Source organism: Planococcus citri, chromosome 1 (genome assembly GCF_950023065.1).
Source record: "Planococcus citri chromosome 1, ihPlaCitr1.1, whole genome shotgun sequence".
NCBI classification, from domain to species: Eukaryota; Metazoa; Arthropoda; class Insecta; order Hemiptera; family Pseudococcidae; genus Planococcus; species Planococcus citri.
The window spans coordinates 15,116,971-15,142,366 of NC_088677.1; the positions used below are offsets into that span (position 1 = coordinate 15,116,971).

Genomic DNA, 25,396 nt, shown 5'->3' on the forward strand with positions numbered 1-25,396 from the left:
AAAAATTAAAAATGCTGAGCTCATATGGCATGTGACACATCAACATACCTATGTTCATGTTTTTGGACCTTCCAAGTACAAAATTGAGATGAGTTTTACGAAAAATTTCAAGAGTTTCGGAGGGGGGAGGGGGTGCGGAAATTTGGGATGAGGGGCATATGGCATGTGGCATATCGAAATATACGTTTTTGGACCTTCCAAGCACGAAATCGAGATTATTTCCGCAAAAGACTCAAATGGGGCTTCTGGAGGGGGCGGGGGGGGCAAAAATTCAAAATGAGCTCATTTATGTAGTTTGCGACATATCAAAATATATGGTTTTGGACCTTCCGAGGACAAATTTGAGAATATATTGCTGCGAAAAACTTCAAGGGGCTTTTTGGGGGGGGGTGCTAAAATTAGGGATGAGGGGCATATTGCATGTGGCGTATCGAAAAATATGTTTTTGGATCTTTCGAGCACATATTTGAGATTATTTTTACGAAAGACCCCAAAGGGACTTCGGGGGGGGGGGCGCAAAAATTAAAAATGAGTCCATATGACATGTGACACATCAAAATATATGTTTTTGGATCTTTCGAGCACATATTTGAGATTATTTTTACGAAAAAATTGAAGGGGCTTCTGGGGGGGAGGTGCTAAAATTTGGGATGAGGGGCATATTGCATGTGGCATATCGAAAAATATGTTTTTGAACCTTTCGAGCACGAAATCGAAATTATTTTTGCAAAAGACCCCAAAGGGGTTCTGAGGGGAGAGATGCAAGAATTGAACATGAGCTCATCTGGCATGCGACATATCAAAATATAGGTTTTTGGATTTTCCGAGCACGAATTTGAGAATATTTTTGCGAAAAACTTCAAGAGGGTTCTGAGGGGGGAAGGGGAGTGCTAAAATTTGGGATGAGGAGCATATGTCAGGTGGCATATCAAAATATATATTTTTGGACCTTCCGAGACGAGTTTGAGATAATTTTTGCACAAGATATCAAAGGTCTTCTGGGGGGGGGGTGCAAATATTGAAAATGAGCTCATATGGCATGTGACATATCAAAATATATGTTTTTGTATCTTCCGAGCAAGAATTAGAGATCATTTTTGAGAAAACCCCCAAATGGCCTTCTGGGGCGGGAGGTGCAAAAATCGCAAATGAACCCATATATGGACCTTTCGAGCATGAATTTGAAATAAAAACGGAATAAGAAAAAACGTTCGCACATACAATCATTATTATTGAATTACACAGAAATTTAAAAATTCGACAAATATGGTAAAATTGTTCAAAAAAAAAACACATCACACGACACATAGCCTAACACAATAAAAGGTACATGGTACAGCGGTATCTTTACGCAACATTGAACATATTATCCTGGTTCACAGATAACAAATATCTTTACACGTGTATAAGAAATTGAAACAATTCTCGCAGGTAACCAATCCGAAGAAATGTTTCAGAGCAGGGAAGTAGAGTTGAAAGAATTCTAATAAAAATTCGACGAATTTTTCAAAAAAACAAAAAAAAAACAGGTAAAATAAAATAAAAGGAAATGGTACGATTGGCGAATCAAGTTCAACGTTTCGAAAATTTGAAAGAAAAAAATATAGGAAATGCTTCGCAACGACAGAGCAAATATTACGAGTATTTTTAGAACATATTTCCTTCTAATATTTCGTCAGGAAATTAAACCAAATGCAAAATAAAAATCAATCCTGTCAGAATAACATCGTAATAAATAGAAGACACGGTTTATACTTATTGTAAATTCTTATTCTACAAATAAATTGGGAAATTGAGTAGAAATTCTTAGGTATGCTATTTTTGATTCTTTCAACTCCACTTTTAAAAGTATAATTTACAGCATCACAATTCCATTTAAAAAGATTACAACATCAAATGAACACATATAACATAAAATTATTTACACGAATGTACAAAGTAGGTATATAGGTAGCCTAATTAGGCACTGAAATTTACAACAGGTAGGTAAGTTATGTTCTGAGTAGGTACTTGAATCATTTTTAATTGTTTTTGATACAATATCGATCCTCTTCGAATATCATCTTATTCTTGGGTCAAATAAATTTACATAGGTAACTCTAATTCGAGATTTTAAACTGAATAAACGACGAATTATGCAAGACAAAGACCAGACTACGTCCATAAAAATTCCAAGTCATTTCCAAAATTTTTTTTTTTTTACGTCAGCAGAGGCGCAATGTTTCCAAGCTCTGGTTAAAATGAACCCTAAGAATTTTTCTTTCGCAAACATTGTTTAAATTAAAATAAACACCATTCTGAACAACCGAGAAAAAAATTTTCGCCGCAGAAATTTTAATCGAGCGTGAAATTAAAATTGCTCTAAATGGCTCTAGTTGAAAAAAAAACTACTTGAAAAATCCAAGGAAGCGCGTATTAACATTTCTTATCTGTGCAATTATCTTTTTCCTCGAATTATTTTAATTTTTAAATTTTTTTCGTTACTGTGCATTTTTATAAATCGTCAAAACAATTTTTTTCTTCTTGGGCCTGTTTCTTTTAAAATTTTCATTTTTTCGAATGCGTTCGAATAAAAAATTTTCAATATCAAAGATGAAAACTTTGTTTTTTGCTTTAACATACGTACCCTATATCTTGGTACAGATTATTAAAAATTTGATAGCCTTCTTTTTTCATTAATAAAATGACCATGGCTCAATTTAGCTACCTGCGTAGGTGAACGCGTCAATTTTTTTCATTTTCAAATATCTACTTATATTACTTTCGAGTTTTTATTTATTCATTTATTTTTTGTGACCGTTCGAGCTTTTTATAGCGCGAGATGAAAAAACGAAAGAAGTACTATAAAATTTTGCTGAATTTTAAGTAACACGTTGATTTAACCTTATGAAAAAATTAAATTACTACCCGGAGGCGTTCGGTAGATATCAAAAAAATACGAGAAAAATTTCAAGCAATGATAGAGTGAACAAACACGCGATCTTATCTGCAGAATTCGAGCTATAAAAAATAATGAATTTGTCAAGTTGGTTGCATTAAAGTTAGTCTTTGAAATCTTTCGAAAGTTGGAAAATTACATTGCATTTTTTTATGTGTATAAGAAGATATGTGTCAGACTGTGGTCGTTTCCTTGGGCGGAGAGGGAAGGGTGAGGGTGACATCTGAAATCAATTTTCTTTAAAATTTTTTGGGTAAGGTTGAAAAGTGACGAGAAGATTTTGAAGTAGATAGATGGAGAAAGTTCAGTTATTTTAAGTTTTTTATTCGGACCAATTCCTACGAAAGGTTTTTTTTTGCAGCCCCTCGAGAACATGAAAATCTCTTTGGAAGATTCGAAAATAATATTTCTGATGCTCCAACAAAAAAATTAGAAGATCTTAAATGAAGATTAAAATTTTTTTAATGTTTAAAAAATAGCATAAATTGGAAAAAAATTCAAATGATGATATGATCTCCTATTTTAGAAAAATATATTTTTGGTCACAATTGAATTTAAATTGCATTTACGTTGAGAACCAATTTTGAAAGAGGTGCAGATGAAGGTGTTTTTGAGGCTCAAATTCTTTCAAAAAAATCATCAAAATCCCAGAACGTGCGATTGGGATATTTCTATAAGGAAAATCTTTTTTCTGGGTGACATTTTTTTCAATTTACAAAATTATTTTAGGGCTTACTCTCGATATGATCGAAAAAAAGGTGTGATTTTGAGCCCAATTTTTTTCCAAAATAATACCGTAAAATTTCAAATTGTGTGATTGGGCAGTAATAATTTTGGGAATCTTTTACTGTAATTGTGTTTTAAAGACCACTTTTGACATGGACCTTCAAAGGGCATTTGAAGCATTTTGTCAAAAAATGGTCCCGAAAAAGTTTTCCCTCTCACACTGCTATAAAATTTTTTGGGCATTCGATACAGAAGTGAAAAATCTCGAGCTGTATGCTTTGGTGAAAAAAATAGCTAAAAGTGTCCAAGAGGTTATTCCCTGGTGTGTTTGAATATTCACTTGGTTTTTAAAAACCAATACTCAGTGTCTCTACAACCTCACAATGAAGTCGTTCATTTTTTTGATTCAACTCCTCATGAAAACATCCCAGGTAGCACAAAGATGTCAAAATTGAGCAACGAAAAATTAAAAGAGGATCATAAAATACACCAACAACACAAATTTCAGATGCTGAAATTCATTCCTCAATTTTTAGCGAATTTTTAAAATTTTAAATTTGGTCAATTTCCCGTGAAAAAAATTAAATTTTGATCAAATTGACGTCAAAGGTTGAAACTTGGTTTACATCCTATTCTCGACCTCCACAGTAGATCAGTCGTGGTTTTGAGCTATTCAGAAGGATTTAGCAGATCTTCAGGTTTTCCAGTTTTCAAAAAAAAAAATCCATAAATAGGATCAAAATGTGAATTCTTCAATTTATTTGAAAAAATATGCATACGCCGTTTTTAGGGGTGCCTAAAGTGGGTGGCTCTAAAAAAAGGGTTCAAAATTACGAATTTACAGGGCACTTAATTCAACTTTTTCATGTAATATTATTGAATATGTACCTCAAAACGTTACGTTTGGCGCAAATCGCAGGTTTCTAGTTTTTCAGGGGTTCCCAAAATATCGAAATTAAGTACGAAAATGAAAAATTGGATTTTTCAGTACCTACCAGCGCAAAATTTCATTGAGCTCAAAATTTGGCAGAATAGAGGTCTTTCAGATACTAATAAACTGTAAAAAGCTTTTTAGCAAGGCTCAGAGGGGTAAGTTCAAAATAGTGGTTCCAGAATTTTCCAAAAATCAAAACCCCTCCGATTTCTGCCCCCGAGGGTCAAAAATAGAAAAATCTCCTCGCATAACTTTATCGGGTTCAACAGATATTTTACGCTAAAAAAGTTTTTGAAAATAATACTCAGTGGTTCCTAAAATGATTTTTCATTCACAACATTGGGAACCCCTGGAGCCCAAAAAATGGTAATTTTGGGTTAACTAACCACAGATTGTATTTGAAACACACTAGCAAGTGCTCGATAATTTTTCATATGATTTTCTCGACTGTAACTTTCAGAATTGGGCTATTTTGGGTAAAATTCTGAGATTTTACCTACTCTTCAAAAGACGTTAAAATCATGTTTTCACGACTTAAATGAAGTAAAAATCCTAGAATTTGACCCAAAATAGCTCAGTTTTGAAAGTTGCAGGGAAAATCATATGAAAAATTATCGAGCACTTGCTAATATGTTTCAAATGTAACTAAATTCTTCAATTTATTTGAAAAAATATGCATAAATGCCTTTTTTAGGAGTGCCTAAAGTGGGGGCATTGAAAAAATGGTTCAAAATTACGAATATACAGGGAGCTTAATTCAACTTTTTCATATATATTATTGAATATATACCTCAAAACGTTACTTTTGGCGCAAATCGCAGGTTTTTAGCTTTCCAGGGGTTCCCAAAATATCGAAATTACGAAAAATTGGATTTTTGAGTGCCTACCAGCACAAAATTTTATTGAGCTCAAAATTTGGTAGGATAGAGGTCTTTCAGATACTAATAAACTGTAAAAATCTTTCAGCCGGGCCAAAGGGGAAGGTTCGAAATTGTGGTTCCAAAATTTTCCAAAAATCCAAAGCCCTCAATTTCTGCCCCCGAGGGTCAAAAATAGAAAAATATCCTCCCATAACTTTATGGAGTCAAACCGAGATTTTACGCTGAATCAGTTTTTAAAAATAATACTCAGTGGTTCCTAAAATTGTTTTTTTATTCACAACTTTGGGAACACCTGGGGCCCAAAAAATGGTCATTTTGAGTTAACTAATCACAGATTCGTATTTGGGACATTTATTACAGCATTTCAAGAGTGGTTGAGTCGATAGCTAGCTGGGGCCAAAAAATAGCCTTATCGAAACTTCTCATTTGAATATTTTTAACCTCTCGAGTAGTAAATCCAAGTTTAAGTATAGGACTGAATTTCAGTTTGAACCTATTTATCGATTTTTTTTTTTTTTTTTGAAAACTGGAGAATTCAAAAATTTGTTAGGGGTTCCAGAACTACTCAAAACCATAAAAAATCCACTGGGATGGTCACAAATAGGGTGCAAACCAAATTTCAGTTTTTTTCGTTCACACTTTTGCGAACAGTAGATAAATTTTTCATTTTTTTTCAAAAGTGGTCGCTGGAGAAAATTTTGGATTTGAACCTGCTTGAACTAATTTTGAGATTATATAAGTCGAAATCGATAAAACATCATCCTGACATGGAATTGACGAAATACAAACACAAATATCACATTGTTCGAATAAATCCTCTCATTTCATCTAAAATTCCAATACTAAGAAGTAACAAAGGATTATTGAAACAGAGGGAGGTTGAAAGTTGTACTCATTGAATAACCCTACACTTAATTTATGTTGAAAAATCAACATTCTGCATAAAAATCAATCAATAGTAAGTAGAAGTAATTTGCTAGGAAGTTGAACTTTTCGATCACCTACATTTGAATATAGGGAACCAAAAACATTTCTACACATCTCGAATTTTTCAGTTTCACTCCATTCTTTTCCGTTCACTTTTCGAGTATCGAATAGGTAAACTTGAGACAGTTCTGATGGTTCCCTAGTCAAATACAGTGACACTTTTGGAGTTTTGTTTACTTTTTCGAAAAGGACGTTTCGTAAAAAATTTTCATTCGCTTAAAAGCAAACTTGGAATTATAAAACTTTCGACATACATATAGACGCAATTACATTACAGTATAAATTCTACAACACGAAAAAAAAAATCTCTACAACGGTAACTTTCGAATAGACAACGTTTTTACGATGGAAAACAATACATCGAAGTATCTTTCACCTTTTGATACTCCTAATTCACAGTCAAAGTATGGTACGATAGATAGGTATAAGTAAGTACCTAAGTATGCTTCATTATAGGTACATACATATAAAATAGGTACATAAGTAGGTGATAGGTATATGCAGAGGATAGATCTTGTACCCAGAAGTCATGAGCTGGATACAAAGCTCTTCGCAAATGTTTCGCTATATAGGTAGGTATTTAATACTGAGAACTTTGTACTTTTGGAAATTCTTTACGCTTCTAGAAAAAGATCATTTTTCCACTGGACTCTGCTTTTATGTAGAGGTCCAGGATGATGCATATGTCATGTTGTATGCGTTATGAACGACGTGGTCTTCGTACGTCGCGATGAGAAAGCGTACGATTGGCTAGTTCGGCGATTGGACGAATGAGCGTAGTCGTTCTGAGACACGAGGTCGATGTCTGGTTGGCGTTTTTTTTTACCGCAATGATGACATTGTTGGAAGGCGCGTTTGAATTCTCGTCTGAATTTACCTGCGAACATTCGAAAAAGAAAAATTAGTTACGGTTTCGATCATTAATAATTAGTTCTTTTGAATATCTAATTAATTTAGGTATTTAATAACATATATTATCTAAATAAACGCACAGAGAAAATAAAATAATGTAGGTAGAACATAGAACTAAAAAGTAGTTAAACAAAATCATAAAGTACAATCTGGAAAAGAAGAAAACAAATCACTTTAAACGAGAAAAAAAAACACTGGAAATTGCTTCCGTTAAGCTCGACTTCCATTCGCAAAAAAAGATAAGTGAGGCTAATGCGAAGTTCTATACTACTCGAGTATCTTCTTACTTTTCCGGTAAATTTCAAACTTCAGGTACTTTTCAAAGGTAGGTATAACAAAAAGTAAAAGCATTATAAACTGTGAACTTGTTAGCACCAAATACTAGGTACAACTGGAATTGAAATTTACGAAGTGGGTAAGTTTTTTCTTTTAGCAGGTATTTTTGAAAATAAGGAACCGGAATGTCCTATTTTATAACGTGCTTGGATATACGTATAGGTAAGTAAGGTATGCTCTACTTTTGTGATACGAGATATGCATCGAGGACTTTTTTGCTTTCTTTTTACTTCATTAATGGCATGAAATGACGATATGAGATTAATTGGAATTTGTAGATATAAATTAGATTTGAGTCATCTTTGAGATTCTTTTTTTTTCTTTCTTTCAGCCTGAAATGGCTAGAAAAGCAAAATGAGCTTTTTCAAAATTTAGCTTTTCCCACAAAAAGTCGATTATCACTAATTAAGCATCGCTAATCATGACAAGCTCATTTATTTTAATCGATCGACGAGCTTTTTTGTACCTGAAAGTTGAACTTTCTTGAAAAAAGCTTAATTTTCGAGGAAACTTTGAGCTTTTTGGCCGAACTAAGACTGCAAACGGATTCTCCGCGTGTCAAAACCTCGTGCCCGAACAGTATTTACATCTTAAAAAGCTCTCTAAAGCTCACAAAATTGATTCAAAAGTTCAAGTATTTGGAATATCGAACCTACTAATATCCTATATTATTCTCCCAATGAAATAAGTCCGATTTTGTAGCTAATAAACGCTGAAAATTGTCAACCTTCCCCTCCGAAACGAAAAACGACTCCGTTGGAGTCATGGGCGGGTTCTGCGCCAGGAGTGAAAAAAACATTTGATGGTTTGCCTATTTGAAACTTATGGACGTGCCTTTTGGGTTCTTTCGATGCATAAGTATGTGATGATAAATTATTGTAAAATAAAAAATAGATGAATACCTAAGTTCTGTGACAGAATCAGAGGCCGGCAGGCAGGCTTGTCAAAAAGAAAGAAGAGAGGGGGTATTCCACCAAGCTCCCCTCTTCGACTTCTTATATCAAATGATAATAATTTACTTGAAATTTTCCTACAAAAAAAAAGTCCTCTCCAGTGCATTTTAGTCAAAACTGTCGGAAAGATCCAACTTTTGCTGATATATCAAAAAATGTACAATTTTTCACCAAAAATTTGGAAACAATAGTAATTTCTAATTAGTACCAGTTTTTTTTGTTTGAAAAAAATTATGTCCTAAAAAATGAAGAATTGTGAATTTTTGAGAGCTTTTTCACCCGTCTTGCTCGGGCTCCATGCATATGTATTTTTAAAAATATTATAATTTCTTGAAAACTGAAAATGGTAAAACTATGAGAACCAACCTTTTGCATCATCAAAAATTCAAGAATAATATTGCTATTTTTTTCATCTTATAAATTGTGAATTTTATGAAGGTTTTGGCCTCCCTTATTTGCTCTCGCAAGATCTAAAATGTTCTGTTTTCTTTCTGAATTTGATTTGCAAAGGCCAAGAAGCTAAAAAAAAAAAAAAAAAAAAAAAAAAAACACCAAAAAAACTCAAAAATTGTGATTTTTAGTTTTCGGATCTCAATATCAAAATTGCTATAGAACAATTCAAATTTTTGTCAACGTAAAAGCATCATTTTTGAACATTTAAAATTATTTAACATTTTTGTTTCCACCCCCTCCAAAATTTGCATGTTTGAACCATCTAACTAATCGGAATGAAAGTTACTGAAGGTGGAGGAGATCCTGGGTAACAGTTGGAAAAATCTGGTGAAAAAAATTGTGAAAATTTCAGTCGATCACCTTCTCCCTCCCCCCCACAACACATCACTTCTTCAAGCATGTGTCCAAAATTTTTGAATTGAAAAGTAGGCCTAAACGTGCATTAATTTAAAGAATTTTGAAGCGTTGGGATTCGAAATTGTGAAAGAAAAAAACGAGCGGGTTCTGCGCCAGGAAGAAAAAAATTTACTTTTGATTTTATTGGAAACGCGGATTTCATGAATATCAAGTAGGTATACCTTATCGAAGCATAAATTATGAGAAATTGTGACAAAAGAGATGAGAAGGTTCGAAACCAACTCGAGAGTGAAGAAAACTGAAGAAGGCATCGGCGGCGAAAACGCACTCTGTTGTGGAGTAAAAAATTATATTGAAGTATCCAATGTTTAAAAAAAACTTGAAAGGAGATAAGTTCTGCACCAGGAACATGAAATGAACTCCTGAAGATGTTGAAGGGCTAATGAGAACAAAATCTCGTTATTTCTGAAGCGTTGTGATGAGAAATTTCCAGCTGGAAATGTGGGCGGGTTCTGCGCCAGGAATCAAGAAATCGACTTTCAATCACGTTATTAGTTCTTTGGATGAACTATTCTGTTTTCTCTAAAATATAATGAGAAGAAATTCAGGCCTGAAAAGTGGCAAGCTTTGCACCAGGAATCAAAATCTTCTTCTATAGCCACGTTGTTAGCCTTTTGATTGTGTAGGTACCTAAAGGTATTATAGTGCGAAAATGTTGGCTGGAAATGTGGGAAAGTTCTGCGCCAGAAGCAAAATCTATTTCTAATCACATTTACATACAAGTTTTTAAATGTGACTGAAGTGTTGTGATAAGAAAATTTGACTAAAAATGTGGGCGGGTTCTGCGCCAGGAATAACACAATTGACACATTTTCACATTCTTAAAAAATGAAAATGAATCAAAAACGAAAATCATTCACCATATGAGTATATCTTAAATTCTTCTACGTGGAAGCTGGGAGCTTTTCTGATCCTGAAAATAGTTTGCATGGTCCCCAAAATATAAAAATTTGGGTTATCAGAAGAGCTAAAGTTGTACCATTCTCATTGCATTTTTCAAAATTTTGGGCCTCATTTTCCCTTAAGAAAGTCAGTATTGATTTCAATTCTCAAGGGTAAACAATAATTATGAGGATAAAAAAGAATCAGTGATTCCAAAAACCTGGAACTTTGCACTCACAATGCATTCCTCAAAATTTTAAGTTTCATTCTCTCCCCTCTGTGGATGGTCGGGTTTTGATATTGCTCACAAAATCAGATTCTGGACTCTTGAAAATTTATAATTCGATACCCATATAATTTTTTCCAGGGTCTAAAAATTTACTCACCCCTTCCCCCTTGAAGGCAAATTTTTTGTTCAGAAAAATACTGGGTAGGTACCCTCATAAGTAGATACTAATTCCGTGAAGTAGGTACTTTTTTCTTATAGTGTTCTGATTTACACGATGCAGAAGAGTGGGAAAAATGAATAAAATGTTAAAAAATTAAGAAAGTATAACAATGTTTCTGATCGCATTATTTCAAATTTTGTGCTCAGCTCTCCTTCTAAGTGGACTCAGTTCTAGTTTTCAGACAAAACAGTCACCACAATAAGAATAAACGACTCCAGAAATGAAGATTTTTTAGACTCACAGAGAATTTTTCAAAACAGTACGTTACAATCCTTCTCTCTTGGAAATTTATGGGGTCAAACTGTCTTCAAAATCAGAATCAAGGTCTTCAAAAACTCATAACTTGATACGTGTGGTCTGATTTCTTGAAAATACGGTCGTACATTCTCGGAAAAAATTAAAAACTGTACCATCAACATTCCCAAAATTTAAGTTTTTCAAATTCCCTGTCTCTCTTTTTCAACACGAACGTTTCAGTGGGGAGCCATGATCGGATGCTGTGCCCAGAATGCATATAATTGATTTCTCTAAAATTGAGTACTTCAATGAAAATTTATTTCTGAAGGTAAGTAGTTACTAGGTAGGCTACCTATTAGAGAGATATGAAAAAATTGATAGGTGATTTGATATTATTCAGAAATGATTGAAACATTCTGATAAAAAAGATCGACTAAAAATATTGGGGGAGGAGGGCGAATTTTACGCCAGGAATGAAAATTGACTTCAAATAATACAATAAATCTACACAAATTATGAAACATTTAGAGAGAAATTCTGGATGAATAAAAAGTGAGTTAGTCTTGCACCAGAAATTCAAAATTAGTTTTTTGAAAATATTATTAATCTTACGAAAGTGTTATTCAGCCTTTTTTGAAGTGTTGTGACAACAAACTCATGCAGGAAAAGTGAACGGGTTCTGCGCCAGGAATGAAAACATTGTGGAATAACGTCACGATAATATCAGAAATTTTACGTTAACTATTTTGGTCTTTCATTCCATCCGAATAAAAAAAGATAGATACCATTTTTATGAGAGGGAGAAGACGAAACTGTCTTGGAGATCAGAATCAGATACGAGTATTTCGAAAAGCCTTTGATTCAATACTCTTAAGCGTCATTTTTTTGTAGTTTTCTAATTTTCTTATTCCTCCGATTTGATAATTATAACTACCTATTTTAATCTAAAAAAAAAATATATATATACACCCATCAGAATTAATGGTAGCCTTGTAGGTATCTCACGCACTTAATCTATCATGTTTTCAACTCCCCTCCCCCCTCCGTTCTATCAAATCTTCGCCTCGTCTTAACGTCGTCGCATCGCTTCGAACTCATTGTGAAATCAAATTTACATGAAAATTACTTCAAAAAATATAAACCTGCGTTTAAAATTGCTACGAGGAAATTTCTCTCGAACGCGACCTTCCAGTTATATAATATCCTACGGTGAAAGTTTCGAAAGCGTTTAAAGCTTATACGTGCGTTCGCTTAAAGCTTAAGAAAGTTTAATGGGATAAATTTTTCGACCGTGCAACTTTTTCGACAACGTTTCGTTATTGTTGTCGAATTTACAATTACTCGTAATGATATTTATATATTGATATTACATGACGTAGGTAGGTAGGATAGTGATATGAGAAGGGAAAAACATGAGTTGGATTCTTATATATTATGACCTTGGGAAAGATGATGATGAGAAAATGCGTTCAAAAATTCAAAATTAACCAAGTTTGTGGTTAATTTATACCCAATTAGAGATATGGGGAAAGAGTCGAACCTTCCTACCAAATTCCTATAGCCAAAGTAATACTTAATGAAATTGTTTCGTAAATTTTCAAACCCAAAGTTTTTTTTCTTAATCTTTTCTCTAAGGCATTTGTCATCAATTCGATTAAAATCGTTGAGCCTATCTTTCTACAATGCCTCAAACAATAACTCAACTTCGTCTAATAAGTTCGATACTTCTACACCAGGTGTTTTCATCAAAATAACAACCACTCTTCGATTATAGAAAATTATCCTCATCATAACACTCGGCTGCCTCTAACGGCTCAAAGAACGTATTGTTGTCTGCATTAAAGTAATAATGTAGATAGCTCGTACATTAAGATGATTGGTTCAAATTGGATCCATCGGTAGCTATATACCTACAATAAGCCAAAGGCTGGAAATAACGAAATCTTCAAAAAGCCAACTCAGCTTCGAAATCGGTGATTAAGTATCTACCCACACTCAAAATAAAGCTCGTTGTAATTAATTAAAAAGTTTAATGAAAAGAAAAGCTGTCTACTTGGGTCGATTAAAATGGTGAAAAAAAAAGCTTCCAATATCATAATTAATACTTCTTATTGAAAAATTATTCGAGTCGGTTAGATACGTTTTTACTTACCGCTCATGAAATTGTAGATGATTGGATTAATGGCACTATTTGCGTAGCAAAGCCAGTGAGTGAGATTGGATAACGCTGCTGTGTAGTCGTTTTGATACAAAGGTAATGTGTTCCTGAAATCGAAAACATATTTTTGATATACTACATAGTAAGGTATTATTAGATATAATTATTGTAGTTAAAATATGTGAACGTTCACTCAAGTATCATTAGGAAGAGAAATTTGACTCTTTTATCGAAAACGATACGAAGGAGATATTTTCTCTATAAGCAAATACGAAGGTACATAGGTAGAGAAGAAAAAGGTGCTTTATACTAATAAACAATACATCATCGAGGAAGTTTCCTGTACCAATTTCGTATTTGTAAACACCTCCTACAGATTATAATCTTTATTGTCGCAACGTCAAACATTATTATAACTTTCTAATTAACAGATAAACAGAATGATACAATTCATTGAAAACTCGATCGAGATGCTGGCTCGTCATTTTCAACAAAAGATACTACCTACATATAAATGCAAGGCAACTGTACCCGTGTACCTTGGCCCACCTACACTTATACAAGAAGACCACGATATGATTATTATGATTTTTTGTTGACCCCTCTCTCTCTCGTCTTTTTGCTGAATTTCAGGGATCCGGATGTTGTAAGTATGAGTACTTCTATAAGAGCGTATTTTAACTCCGGAAAATTACGTCGTAAATTTTAATCACTTTTGATTGACGACGCGGTTACCTATACTAGATTTTATTGTACTTTGTAACCTAAGTTGCGATACTGGCGAGAAAATTAACTTCGCAAGTATCGCGAACGTTAAACTTTCGCAGCGGCCTTTGAAGAAAGTTAAGCCTTTTTAATGACGTTAAATTCGTCAAAAGACTATACGCAAGCGGAGCCGTCACCTAGTTTTTGTTGGATGCAATTTACCGATTCGCAAACCGCGATTCGGTTAATTGAATGGTGATTAGTTTGCGATTAAGTAGGTACCTATAGTTTTTCAGTGATTTTTAGTGGGGAGGAGGGGGGACAGGGGTTGATTTCGAACAGGTGTTTTAGTGGAATGAGGAAGTGTCAGTTTCACGGAAGAAGTTTTAGATTCGGTATTAGGATTCAATAAATTAATCCAATATGAGATGTTTTGCCCGATGGGATTAGAATATCTAGATGTAGGTAATGAGATTCAATTGCCATAGATTGTATGAGATTGGATCTGAAATCAAATCCAAGTTGGATTCAATTTGATCTCCCCCTCCTCCCACAAAAAATGGAAATAAAGGCTGGATTGAAATAGGTTTGTAAATCCATAGATTAATTTCGATTTGTTGGATTGGATCGGATTTTAATCGATCAGATCTACTCGAATGGCGTCATTTTTTTTTTTGGATCGTTAGAATCAAAATTACTAATTCAATGTTTTCGAAAATGCCTCATCCAATTGGATTGGGATTTTTGAGTGTGTAGTATCTATAATAAGATTCAATTCGTAGTTAAATACAACCAGATCAGATTGGATGAACTTATGATACCTACATAATTAAATCTAGTTAGATCTGGTAATTATTATACATTTTTTTATCAAGTATTTTGGAATGAATTAAAGTGAACTATTCTTGGCGACTTACTATAAATTGTTCAATGATTTAAATTTTTTGCGCTGAATTCCAATGAATTTTTTTCATATTATAGTTGGGGGTCCCGCATAAAGACAACTTTTTTCTTAAAGGGGGAATCCTAAGGAACATTTCAAGCCCTTGTCCTCAAAAAAAAAATGGCCCTACTTACAAAATGGCGGCCATTCTGATTGACATGTCGGTCATCCGAAATCGCAAATTTTGCGTTCCAACATAGGACTTGCACGAAATTTTTCAAACTTTACAAAGGTCGATCGAAAGAGCAAGCGAAAATTCATCATCTGACAAAATTTCAAGCGCGAAGGTGTCTTTTTCGATTTTTGGTGAATTTTTAAAAGTCAAATTTAGGCCAATAAAAATAAGGGGAAAAAATCAAAATCTCACCAAATTGACCTAGAAAGCTAAAATTTGGGTTATACCCTATTTTCGACCTGCAAAATCGATTGAAAACTGTTTCAGACCATTTTGAGCAGTTTTGGAGCCTCCAGAAGATTTTTGAAACTCGAAATTCCCACAAAATTTCATCAAATTGAGTTGGAAAACTAAAATTTACTCTGCAAACTAGTTAATTTCAATACGCTACGAAGTCGACTGCAGATGGATTTAAAGTCGTTTTAGAGTCTCTAGCGACATTTTCAAAATTACTGGAGCTTTCGGTAGATTTCTGAAACTTGAAATTTTCACAAAATGTCATCAAATGGAGTTGAAAAGCAGAAATTCACTCTGCACAAAAGGTACGTGCTTGAGTTAATTCGAACAGTGAAAATTCCAAGTTTCGGACATCTACTGGAGGCTCCAGTAATTTTCAAAAAGTCGATAGAGACTCCAAAACGACTTGAAATCCATCTGCAGTCGACTTCGTAGCGTATTGAAATTAGTTTGCAGAATGAATTTTGTCTTTCCCACTCCATTTGATGAAATTTTATGAGAATTTCAAGTTTCACAAATCTGCTGGAGGTTCTAGAACTACTCTAAACGGTCTGAAACAGTTTCCAATCGATTTGGCAGATCGAAAATAGGGTATAACCCAAATTTCAGCTTTCTAGGTCAATTTGGCGAGATTTTGATTTTTTCCCCTCATTTTTATTGGCCTAAATAAAATTTGACTTTCAAAAATTCACCAAAAATCGAAAAAGACACTTTCGAACTTGAAATTTTGTCAGATGATAAATTTTTGCCTGCTCTTTCGATCTATGTACCTATGTAAGGTTTGAAAAATTTCGTGCAAGCCCTATGTTGGAATGCAAAATCTGCGATTTCGGATGACCTGTCAATCAAAATGGCCGCCATTTTGTAAGTAGGGCCATGTTTTCGTGGCGATTTCGAATTGGATTTTTAGTGTTGATTGTTGAATCTTAATGAATTTCTTTCAAATGATGAAATATCAATTTTTTGGAATAATTTCAAGTAAATTTTTTCGGGTGGTTTAGAAAATTTCGAATTGATTTTTTTAGTGTTGAATTCTAGTGAAATTTTTGTGGTGGTTTAAAATAAATTTTTCTGTGTTTTTCGTGGCGATTTCAAATTGGCTTTTTAGTGTTGAATCGTAATGAATTTGTTTCAAGTGATGAAATATCAATTTTTCAGAATGATTTCAACAAGTATTTTTTTTCCAATGGTTTAGAATAAATTGTTCAATGATTTCAAATTTACTTTTTTGCGTTGAATTCCAGCAAATTTTTTGTGGTGGTTTAGAATATGTACATTTTTCAATGTTTTCGAGGCGATTTCAAATTGGCTTCTTAATGTTGAATTTCAATAACTTTTTTTCAAGTGATGAAATATCAATTTTTCAGTTGCTGATCGATGATAAGTGAATTTGTTTTGAAATGATTTCAAATGAATTTATCGTGATTTTTCCAGTGTTGAATTTTTTGCAAGGTTAGATACTTGATAATTTTTTTTCACGTGATGAAATAATAATTTTTTGGAATGATTTCAGGTGAATTATTCGTGGTGATTTACAATAAATTTATTCGATGATCTATTTTGAAGCTTTTTCGTGGTAATTTTAAGTGATAAAAGTCTTTTGTAGTAATTTTAAATAAATTTTCTTGATGATTTTTAGAATGAATATTTTTCGTGTAACGAAACATGCTGCGCACCTTGTTATTGCTTTTTTTTGTTGAAAATATCACGGTTCAAACAATTTGAAAAATAGATCTGCACTAATATTTTATTGCCTAGGGAAAAGTTTTGTTCATTGAAATTCGATCCAAATTAATCCATGTCTTGTGAAAAAATCTGCAATTGGATCAGAATAAATATCAGAATGAGATGGATCTCACAGCATCAGATTTGGATTCAGAATTCTGCTAAATTATAAACCCAATTCACTCCAGAAAAATATTTGAAGCAAATTAATCCACGTTTTAAAAAGAATTCATCCAGTTGAATCAAAATATATTCGAGACTAATGAGATTCAGTTTAATTGGATTACATTTATGTTACTTACTCGTAGACTAGAATTGATTTTGGATTAAGTTAAATTTTCAAAAATTAATTTTTAAATCTGAAGAATTTCTGAACAAACGAAATACTTATCTAAAAAGAATTGGTTTTTACTCTCTTCAGTTGATTATGAATTTTTGATGCTTTTTGCCATCACTTCACTCGTCCTCGTTTTAACACTTTCAAATTCACTCCTTGCAACATTTTATAATAAATTCACAAATATTTTGTCAATTTGATAATTGATTTTGATGACTTGACGTAAGTATTTTCAACATTTTTTCATGTATTTATTGCCAAATTTAACTGAAATTCTTCAATTTTAGATTACCTATCGTGATCGATCATTGCTAATTTTTCAAGAAATTCCAATTTTTTTGTTGACTTTCATTTTGCTTTAATGATTTATTTCATAATTTTAACCTAATTTCAGGAATATATTTTTTTGCCAACATTTCATTGTTTTCTAGCAAGTTTTATTGATCTTCCTGCTTTATCCTAGTTTTTTCTTATACCTATTCGGTCAATTTTTCGGAAATTTTCGCTCTTGCAATCGCAAGAGATTCAAATTTTTGAGAAATTACTTCCAATTTCAATTTTCTCATTCCTATTGTTGTTTTGCCGTACTTTTGGAGAAAGTCTGCCTGGCTACGTTATTGATGTAATGAGAGTGACACTTATGACAAAAATAATACAATGTGGAAACTCATCGATGTTATTGTAGAAAACGAAAGTTTTATTTTTTAAATGTATGGGGAAGGGGCTGTTGAACCGAAGAAGGTAAAACACAAATCTTCAATTTGTGTACCTCCAAAAAATGTTTTATCAGGCTCTGTTTCATTCAATTAATTGATTTGATTTAATTTTTTTGATTTTTGGTTTAGCATAATTTGAAAAACAAGTGCTCCAAATGTTGATTAAAATTCGAAAAACAAAGTTTTTATTGTTCTAACCCCCTTCTCCCTCCTCCTCCCAGCTCAACCCAAACAAACATGAAATCCAACATTTAAAAAAAATTCATCACGTTAAAATTTTGTTGAAAATTATTTTCAGACCTGCAACAATCACGTTTTTAAGATCCATCCGGCCATTACACTTTCAAATTGGAGTTCTGATAGTGCGTTGATAGGAGAAAGACGTGTATTGCATGTGTTTCGTGTGTTATAATTGTGTAATACTGCAAACCAGTTTGTTCGTTGATCAAAATACGTACGTGCACGACGCGTATGCGTTCTGTGTAGAGACTTTTGCATATTTTTGCCGTTTCACTCGCGTAATTCCCCGCCATGTCCATGACAGGAGGGTTGAGTTACTCAGCCTGTGCTCAATCTACTGAAGTGTTCCCTAAACGAGACCAAGCCATTGTTTTTCCACTTATTGAAGACCTCACTAATGAAGATTATGCTGCTGCTGTAGAACTGGTTGTCCCCTCATCGAAGATAATATTTCAGTCAAGAATGTCCAAGTCTCGCATGTGTTTTTACTTTGACAGTGTGGCAACTTTGAATAAATTTATGGATGAACATAACAACATAATAATTAAAGGCCATAGTTTAGAGGCACGTCATCTAGTAAATCCGTTAAAACAGCTGACCATTTCAAACGTGTGCCCAATAATACCTCACTCTGTCATAGTTAAAGAGCTAAGCGATAAAACAGGTATAGCTTTACATTTACCGATGAAGTTTATCAATGCTGGGCATACAAAGCCTACACTAAAACATATACTGAGTTTTCGCCGATCTGTACAGTTCGATCCTGATAACACTGATATGAGCCGCATCCCAGATTCGATAACAATAAACTATGATAACGAAGAGTTCCGTATATTTTTATCAACTGAATCGAATATGAAGTGTTTCCTATGTAAAAACACTGGCCATCCTGCTAAAAAATGCCCTAATAAAGAAGAAATTGAGAATCAACAAAAACAAATCCAAGAAGCTACCTTGCAAGCCAAAGAAAGTGAAAACAAAAATACAAAAAGAGGTGCTCCAACCATCACCTCCACTGAAGAATCCACTAAACCGAAAAGAAAAAGATCACGTAAACACAAGAAACAACCCAACTCAGTGGGTGACTCACCAAAACTGCTGTCAAATTCAGAAATCGAAGAGATCAGCAATCATCTCAATCATCATCCTGACTTCAAAAAAGAAGACTCATTTTTGGAAAAAGACAAATTTATTGAATTAATCGAAAATCTAAGAACAGTTCCTGACAAATTAACACATGCCAAATCATATACCCAAGATTTGTCCAGCTTATCCAATATGGTTGAGGAAATAAAACCAATGGTCAGTGCAAGTGTAAAAAGAACCCTTACTTGTTTCCAAAAAGTTTTAGATGAAGAAGCACATTATGAAGAAGAAAGCACGAGTGATGATGTAGATGATGACCTAGATGAATATGAATCCAGTTCAGAAAATCATAAAATGTAAACTGTAAAAAATCTCACTTTTCTTATCTCATGAGCAGTATTATATCTTGGAATCTGAATAGTGTCAAATCAAAGTATCCAGAATTGCAAATACTCATCCAAGATTTCATTCCTTCTGTGATATGCCTGCAAGAAACCAAGCTAGGCAACCAAAATAACTTCTTTCTCAAAGGCTATAATATATTCCGTAAAGATGAGAACAGTGCAGTAAATTGTAAAGGTGGAGTAATGATTGCTGTTCAACAGATATTTCACACACAACATATCCCATTGAACACAACAATCCAGGCAGTGGCTGTCCAAATTAAACTGCAAAACGATATTGCTGTCACCTTATGCTCAGTTTATTTACACCATGAAGATAATATCACAATTCATACTTTAGAAGATCTTGTAAATCAACTACCTCAGCCATATATAGTAACTGGAGATTTCAATGCACATAATCCATTATGGGGATCTAATCAACTATGTCCAAGAGGATATGTCATTGAGCAATTCATCTTAAGAGGCACAGATTGTTTAGTCAACACAGGAAAATACACAAGAATGAATATCTTTAATGGCACATTTACAGCAATTGATCTTACATTCTGCAGTGCATCCATAGCTCACCTAATTCAGTGGAATGTTGCCGAAAATGCTTACCAAAGTGACCATTTTCCACAAATCATAAACTTTGATCAATTTAATATGCCTCCGGAAAAACTGCGATCCTCTTGGAAGATTCACTGTGCAGATTGGGAGGCATATGAACATGACTTGGACCTCTCTTCCATACAGATTACTGATAATATTGATAATGTTTGTGAGCAAATTACGAATCATATCATTCAAACTTCAAGCAAACATATTCCAAAAACCTCAAGCAAACCAAAAAAGAAATGTGTTCCATGGTGGAATCCTGCTTGCCAAGCCATAATTCAACAAAAGAAGAGAGCTTTAAAATTATTCAAAGAATATCGAACATTTGACCATCTTATGATTTATAAAAAAATTCGTGCACATGCTCGCCGGATAATTAGACACAGTAAACAAGAATCATGGCACTCATTCATCTCAACAATCAACTCTAAAACTCCAATCAAAGATTTTTGGATAAAAATCAAAAGAATCTCTGGAAGAAGTTCATTTTCTCCTATCAGTGCTGTCAAATCACCATCAGGCAACCTAGCTTGCTCACCATCAGAGATTGCTGAAATTTTGGCCAAAAATTTTGCGGAAAGCACTTCAAATAATAAACTTCCTGCTGAGTACCTGACATCTCGAAAAACTCAGGATTTTAATAACCAAATTTTTGAAGAAGAAAATTGCAACCTTGAGTATAATGCTAACTTCACCATTCTAGAATTGAAAAATGCAATAAAAAAAACAAGGCATTCATCACCTGGTCCAGACAATGTTCATATTGAGATGTTAAAACACATGAACACAGATAACCTACAAATTCTGCTAAAATTCTACAATGAAATATGGAATATACACAAGGTACCTGCTTCATGGCTCGAATCACATGTGATACCTATACCAAAACCTGGAAAACCTACATTAGAGCCAAACAGCTATCGCCCTATTGCCCTAACCTCAGTTTTATGCAAGATACTGGAAAAAATGGTAGTTGTTCGATTGATGGATCATCTTGAAATAAAAAACCTGATTGATGAAAACCAGTGTGGATTTAGAAAAGGCAGGTCAACTTTGGATCAGCTAGTAAAACTACAACAAGAAATCTTGGATGGTTTCACAACTGGACAGTATACAGCTTGTGTTTTCTTTGATGTAGAGAAAGCGTTTGATCGGATACCAAAACAAGTTATTATGAATTCGTTGAAAAATCTCAAGCTCAAAGGAAATTTACCTCTTTTTATATCATCATTCCTGAGGAATCGAACTTTCAAAATTCGGTTGAACACAACTTACTCTGGAGCTTATACTCAAGAAATTGGCACACCCCAAGGTGCAGTAATCAGTCCCATATTATTCATACTAGCAATGAATGATATAAAAAATGTGATACTCAAACCAGTAAATTACTCACTATTTGCTGATGATTTGGCGATCTTTGCTAGAGCAAAATCAATCAACAAACTTCAAAAAAGTCTCCAAGATACAATAAATCGTCTACAGAGGTGGATCACTGAAAAAGGACTGAGATTTTCACCTGAAAAAACGGTCATTATTAACTTTCATCGCAAACGTGGACCCATACAGAGTATCAACCTTCAAATCTACAATACTGAAATCACAAGTACTCCTGTTCACAAATTTCTTGGACTTTACCTAGATGAACGTATGAACTGGAAGACTCACCTCAACTATGTTAAACAGAGAGGAAACAATGCTATCAACATTCTAAAAAAACTCAGTCACACCAGATGGGGTGCAGACAGATGGGCATTATTACGAATATATACAAGCCACCTCCAGTCCATTATTGACTACGGATCAATTATCTATAATTCAGCTGCCAAATCAGACCTAGATAAACTAAATTCCATCAGAAATCATGCTCTTCGTCTCTGTGTAGGTGCTTTCCGCACAAGCCCCATCTCAAAACTTATCACAGAAATAGGCACCACCCGTCTGCAAGAAAGGAGAAACTACCTTGCTCTGAAATACTATCTCAAGATTGCCATGAACCCACACCATCTGAATTACTTCAAGATTTTCCATTCAAGCCTTGAAAGCCAGTACTCTACTTACAAACCATTTGGAAATCACACTAGAGAACTGCTTGCCTCCTGCAATATTGATTCTGCCAACTTGAATGCTATCAAAGAAAAAACTCAATTGTACAAAAACATCATACCACCAAATCCAGTTACCTCATATCGCTTAAGCAGGAGAGAAGAAGTAATTTTAGCTAGAATCCGCATAGGCCACACCACATTCACACACAGCTCACTCTTCTCAGAAAAATCTCTGAAAAAATGCCCAACCTGTGATACAGATGTAACCATTCAACATATACTGGACTCATGCATACTATACAAATCAAAAGTAGAAAATATACTAGGCAGTGACTTTAAATATGCTCATCTAAAAGCTGATAATGAAAATCTGTGCCAGAAATTGTTCATTTTTCTAAAAGAGTGTAACTTATTCAATGATATTTAAACACATTATTTTTTCCTTAGTGCTTTTTCTCAAATTTTTTCAATGTTATTTTTCTTTTGCATGTTATATATTTCCTATTTATTTTTTCATGTTATATTTGTTGTTATATTGTTGAATGCAGGTATTTGTAATCATCTGTGTAAAATGAATTAATATTTGTAATCTGTGTCAAAAACAGCAGACGCAAAAAAGCCTAAGTTGCTGGGCGTCTCTAAATAAAATTTATTCTTATTCTCTTATTCTCTCACTTTCAAATTCTCGATGGTGCAAAAGTTAAAACGTGCGATTTCATTTAATTTCGAAAGAAAACTAAAATCAGACTGCCTTTTTCTCGCCATCACGGTCACTATAAACTTTACGAAACTTGAAATCGACAATTAAAATTTGCAACTAAAGCAACACTATTGTGAAATTTCGTACAAGCATCTCGTCCAAACACCGTTAGCCTATCGTAACACAATTTTCGAATAAATTTCATTTCGAGCTCGCTTAGTACTTAAAAAGTACTAAAAACTTTAATCAAATTATCGCGCCATAGTCCATATTACACTTTCTTTTAGAAACGAAAGTAAAAGAAAAAAACTACCCAAAGTGAGTCACTTTATAAAAATACCCCTTTGCGAATTTTTAAACTTCGTTTTTTTTTTTTTAATCACGTGTATCTTCGAAGCTTATTTTATTAACGAAGTCGACGCGTGTGTGAGCTTCTTAGATTATTTTTAGGGACCTTGTACGTATCTATATAAGAAAAAGTAAGTTGGAATCGAGAGTTACATTATGTGTACATCAAGCTAGGAGGATAATTAAAAAAGAAATTCAATAAACGAGTCGGTTAGCCGAGGGAAAAAACACCAGAACAAGTTTGAAAAAGATGAGAAAAAAAATCCGGTAAAGTTTTAGTTACTTTCGCTAAAAAGTTAAAAAGGGAACGACGATGAGGAGCCGGGGGAGGGGGAATTTAAAAAAAGTAACTTTATAAAAATATTAGCTAGCCTTTCGCTCGGCCAAAGCAAACTTGGATGAAATCTTTCACCCATTATTTAATCCATTTAGTCGACTCGTTTATCGCGCAAATTAAATAAAACACTAATTCGAAACTTAATTGGTATAAAGTGAATTCTATCGTACCTTAAAACATTTAATAAATGAACGGGAAAGTAACAGATAGCGAACATGATCACGACCGCTACCAACATTTTGGCTGCTTTTCTTCTCGATCTGAGTTGACTTTCTGTGGTACTTCCGGTCGGTATTCTTCTATTGTTTAATGCTGTAAAAACAGGTTAAGTGATAATACAGTATTATTATAGCAGGAACATAAGGTATAGAAACTCTAGTCTTTGGAAGAAAAAATAAATCCATTATTTTTATAATTTGTCTTTATATATATTGCCGTCTACCTTTCCAGTCATTTTATCAACAATAATAAATTTGCCCTGTGTACCCAATGATCCGAAAATGAAACCATATTGTGACAAAATTAAATCATTTGAAACCATTTTTGATGAAATGTGATTTTTGGCCACGAATTAGAATTGTATCAATTGATGAAACTTTGACCAGACAGTTTTTGCCCATGATATTCCTATACGTAACCATCTGACTTTTTTTCCACACTCGAATCCCGTTTGGTACCATAATATCCATTTTCTAAAATGTCGATATCTCGCATATTCAGAAAATTTTTTTTCAACACGTCGTCGGTTGGAAAACCTGATGAAAAATTTGTTTACCGTTGGTTGGGTTGTTAATTAAGCACGTCGAATGGACGTAAAAATATTACTCGTTTTACCGAATGAATAATTCTTTTTCGGGGCAAAAACAAGTTGGTAATTTTTTTCCCATCACGACGATAGTGAAAAAGTTTGCTCGTTCGTTTTGATCGTATTTCTCGACCGATGCGGTGGTTGTCGCGCCGCCGCCGGTACCCGGTACCCGGTACACATTTGGAAAAACGAAAAACAATTACTGAGCGAGATGTTAATGGAATTGCATACTGTGGTGCCGCGTAAAATACGATATGAAGGTGGGGAAGGGGGTGGTACACGAGTACCTAGTACCTACTACCTAGCTACGTTCGACACGTTTTGTACACTCTGTACGTAGCATGTAGCAGGTAGCTATGTACTTTGTTCACCTAGATGGATTTTTTTACTTTTTTTTTTCAACTTTAGGAATGCGTGTTTGTCGCAGTTTCAATAAGTAACGTACGTAGGGTAACTGTACTTAACCGACCAAGTTTGTTTCTTTCGCTGAATTGAATAATTTAGTGGTACGTATAAGATATTTCTTCACGCGCGATTCGAGTTTCTTAATTTTAAATAAAAGAGAAGGCGAAGTCGCCAGTGAATAAGAGCTAATTGCACGGTCCGAAACTTCGTTTTCAAATTGAAAAACGAAATTTTAATGTCCACTGTTGAATTCTCATATAAAGAGACTGAAAATGCACTTTGAAAAATTTCCTGTGTTGGAGAAGGTGGCGCGAGTTAGCGA

General features: G+C 33.7%; 1 protein-coding gene across 1 annotated transcript in view; it reads right to left on the reverse strand.

The window, feature by feature from the left end:
- Positions 1-1,210: 1,210 nt before the first annotated feature.
- Positions 1,211-25,396, reverse strand: part of LOC135848065 (orexin/Hypocretin receptor type 1-like) — a 287,683-nt gene continuing 263,497 nt past the window's right edge. Inside the window, exons 5-7 of the mRNA XM_065367843.1 lie at positions 24,032-24,173; positions 13,258-13,370; positions 1,211-7,343 (exon numbers count right to left, since the gene is read on the reverse strand). Coding sequence (XP_065223915.1) covers positions 7,153-7,343; positions 13,258-13,370; positions 24,032-24,173 — 446 coding nt within the window. The 3' untranslated portion in view covers positions 1,211-7,152. The remainder of the gene's footprint in view (positions 7,344-13,257; positions 13,371-24,031; positions 24,174-25,396) is intronic.